Source organism: Microtus oregoni, unplaced genomic scaffold (genome assembly GCF_018167655.1).
Source record: "Microtus oregoni isolate MIOR12 unplaced genomic scaffold, Mior012 000008F_ref0000371, whole genome shotgun sequence".
Classification (NCBI taxonomy): domain Eukaryota; kingdom Metazoa; phylum Chordata; class Mammalia; order Rodentia; family Cricetidae; genus Microtus; species Microtus oregoni.
The window spans coordinates 54953557-54956840 of NW_024543067.1; the positions used below are offsets into that span (position 1 = coordinate 54953557).

At 34.5% G+C, this 3284-nt stretch overlaps 1 protein-coding gene across 1 annotated transcript; it reads right to left on the reverse strand.

Annotated features, from left to right (window-relative positions):
• Positions 1-362: 362 nt before the first annotated feature.
• On the reverse strand, positions 363-1322 carry LOC121451407 (olfactory receptor 1537-like). The gene has a single exon (XM_041656858.1). It carries the CDS (start codon positions 1320-1322, stop codon positions 363-365), a length of 960 nt encoding a protein of 319 aa, XP_041512792.1.
• Between the last annotated feature and the right edge of the window lie 1962 nt (positions 1323-3284).

A 3284-nucleotide genomic window follows, 5' to 3' on the forward strand; every position in this document is an offset into this window, starting at 1 on the left:
AATTACAGCACTTACATATGAAATTTACAAAACTGAATTAAAAATAAAAAATGTATCAGGTTTTGGAATTGAGAATGAAGTTTAATATTTTTAAAGTAATATTTATCAAAAACAAAAATTAGATAGCATGATGGGCTAAAAATTATAGGCATATGAATTTATGTAATCTTTTAATATTGGTTTACATTATTTAATCTATAAAACAAGAGCAATAATATATGTATATAAAATTGAATTTGAAATTTATATTTATAAAACTTCTCAAAGTATTCTAGAAAATGAGTAATAATTCTTGCAACTACAATAAAACAAATCAATTCAAACTTTGTATTTGTTGATAAGTTTTATCTAATAAATAATCCTCACATTACTAATGAAACATGAATTTTTTTTCTTTGAAGTATTTTTTTCAAGGCAACACTGACATCCTTATTTCTCAGGCTGTAGATCAATGGGTTCAGCATGGGAACAACAATAGTATAAAACACGGATGACACTTTCCCTTGGTCCATGGAATTTACTGATGATGGCTGTAAGTACATGAATGCAGCAGAACCAAAGTAGACAGCAACAGCAGAGATGTGGGAACTACAGGTGCTGAAGGCTTTGGACCTGCCTTCTTTGGATTTAATCCTGAGGATGCTAGCAATAATGGAGATGTAGGAAGTAATAATGGTGAGAATTGGGACAAAAATGTTAAATGTACCAAAAATTAGAATCAACAATTCATTGATATAGGTATTAGAGCATGAAAGCTTCAAGAGGGGAAGAAAATCACAGAAATAGTGGTTGATTGTATCTAATTTGCAAAAACAAATCCTTACCATGAAGCCCGTGAGAACTAATGCACTGAGCACACTAAAAATATACACTCCTAAAATCAGGGAACTGGTAATCTGATGGGACATGGTTATACTGTAAAGCAAGGGGTGACGGATGGCCACATAGCGGTCATATGCCATTACACCTAGTGTGTGACACTCTGCAGCACCAAAAATGATAAAGAAATAGAGCTGAGTCATGCATCCAGAGTAGGATATAGGATTCTTCTCTCTCACAAAGCTCACCAGCATTTTAGGAGTCACAAGAGTGGACTGACAGAAGTCAACGAAGGACAGACTGCTGAGGAAATAATACATGGGGTTGTGCAGGTGGGAACTGAGCCCAATCAGTGTGATCATGCCCAGATTCCCTGCTACAGTGAACACATAGATTCCAATGAAGAGGAGGAAGAGGGGCATCTGGAGTTCTGGTTGCTCTGAGAGCCCAGCCAAGAAGAATTCAGTCACTGTGCAATGGTTTCTTGCGACCATATTCTTCATTCAGATCCTGAAAGAGTAAAAGAATTGCTTGAATCAGGTCGTGCTACCTTAAGTTTTTAAACCAAGCACTAGGTAGGCAGAAGCAGGCAAACTTCTGTTAGTTCAAGGCCAGCCTGTTCAACAGAGCTAGCTGTAGGAGAAGCAAGGCTGTATAAAGTAATAATGTCCAAAATAACACAAGAATATGCATATATGTATACATAATGTCAACATATAAATTATTTCTACCTAAGTATACTTTTGCTCTCTATATAATTACCTTAATTTATCATTTAGACTTCATCTTTTATTATTAATTATAGCCTTATCCTTTGAAAATTAAGAATAGCTTTCATATAAAGTATTTTCACCATGTTTAAACCTTGATAATATTGTAATTTCAAATCAATGTCTTATAACCGAGAATGAGAGTATCAGTGAGGAAAAGTGACAAACACTCTTGAGGAAGCAAATTTCCCTAAAGACAGTGAGTTATTATCCAAAATCTAATATCATCAGAGGATAGACGGAGCTCTTTTTAAAAAAATCTCCATTGTTTTTTAATTTTTAAGACACTTAAAGTATTAAAATTTCCATATGTGAAAATGAAATGGCATCTGGAGCAACAGTTACATGAGGTATTGGGTACACGGTGCTCCTAGGATTATGTACTAGATACATGGTGCTCCTGGGATTATGTACTAGATGCATGGTGCTTTTAGGATTACATACTAGATGTACGGTGCTCCTAGGATTATGTACTAGATGCATGGTGCTCCTACGATTACGTACTAGATGCATGGTCCATTGAAAATATTTCATGTATTGTTCATCATTCCATAGATGTTATAAATTGACAAGTTTTGTGTTTTTGTAAGGTTTTCTTATCTTGAAATGTGTCATGTTATCATCATATTTATTGAATGTTCTCTGAAATTATAAAATTGAGCATTGCAGGGATTGTTGTCTAAGTTTTTTCTAAATGTTTTATTTGTTTATCAAGAATTTTTTATAATACGTTTAGATCGTTGAAATCATCAAAGATCCAGTCCCTTTTATGTCTTCCTTTATCCATAATGCCTAGTTTGTACTGCCTAGTATTGTTAGAAATGTGTTGTTCCACAGGTGTATGATTGACTTACTAGGGGCAACATTTTTCAAGTAAATGTGTCTCCCTCTATGAGATGCCATCAATTTACAGTGACTTCTCAGACAGAGAAGGAACTTCACACCCACCTCCCAATTTAATGAAGAGATTTGGTCTGGATTGAGTTTGCACAGGCTTGCATGTTATGGCAGCACTATGCATTCATAAGTGCACCTATCTTATTGTGTCTGGAGGACATTGTTCCTTTCTATCCATCCATCATCTTAGGTTAATTGATTCCCTCTTTTCGAGTTCTTAGTCAGAATGGTACCACCAACCTCTAAGAAAAGACACAGATGCTTCTCAATAAATTGGTTACATTCTAGAGCACAAAGGAAAAACATTGGTGCTGAAGGAACCCTGTACTTGGCGACAGAGAATAGAGATATCAGGATGTTACTGGCCTGGAAGTTTCATTCCTAAATACTAGCTTTTATAATGTTGGAAGCTACTTTGGGGAATATTGGAGAAGAAAAACACTTAACAGTCCCAACCAGCTGAGAACCCTGTGAGCCATAATAACTTCTGACAGACAGCATTCTCATTGCCACAATGGTAACATGAACATCATGGGAGTATTGAACCATTTTCTGCTCCACAAGATGAAACCCATCCTTGACACCACTGTTAAGTGTGTCAGATTTCACAAATTGACAGTAGTGAATTTGGAAGCTTTCCAATTTCATTAATCAAAAATTATTTTACATAGCTATGCTGATATTCCAAGTTATATTTTTGTATTTTATGTTATGTAAATTATTTTTATTTCTGATTCTTTAATATAGCTTCTGATTTTCAAACTTTTCAAAAATATAAGTAAAACTTCATTTATTTAT

Excerpts from the sequence above, each read along its gene's own strand:
- LOC121451407 (XM_041656858.1), bottom strand. The coding sequence starts at position 1,322 with ATGAAGAATATGGTCGCAAGAAACCATTGCACAGTGACTGAATTCTTC.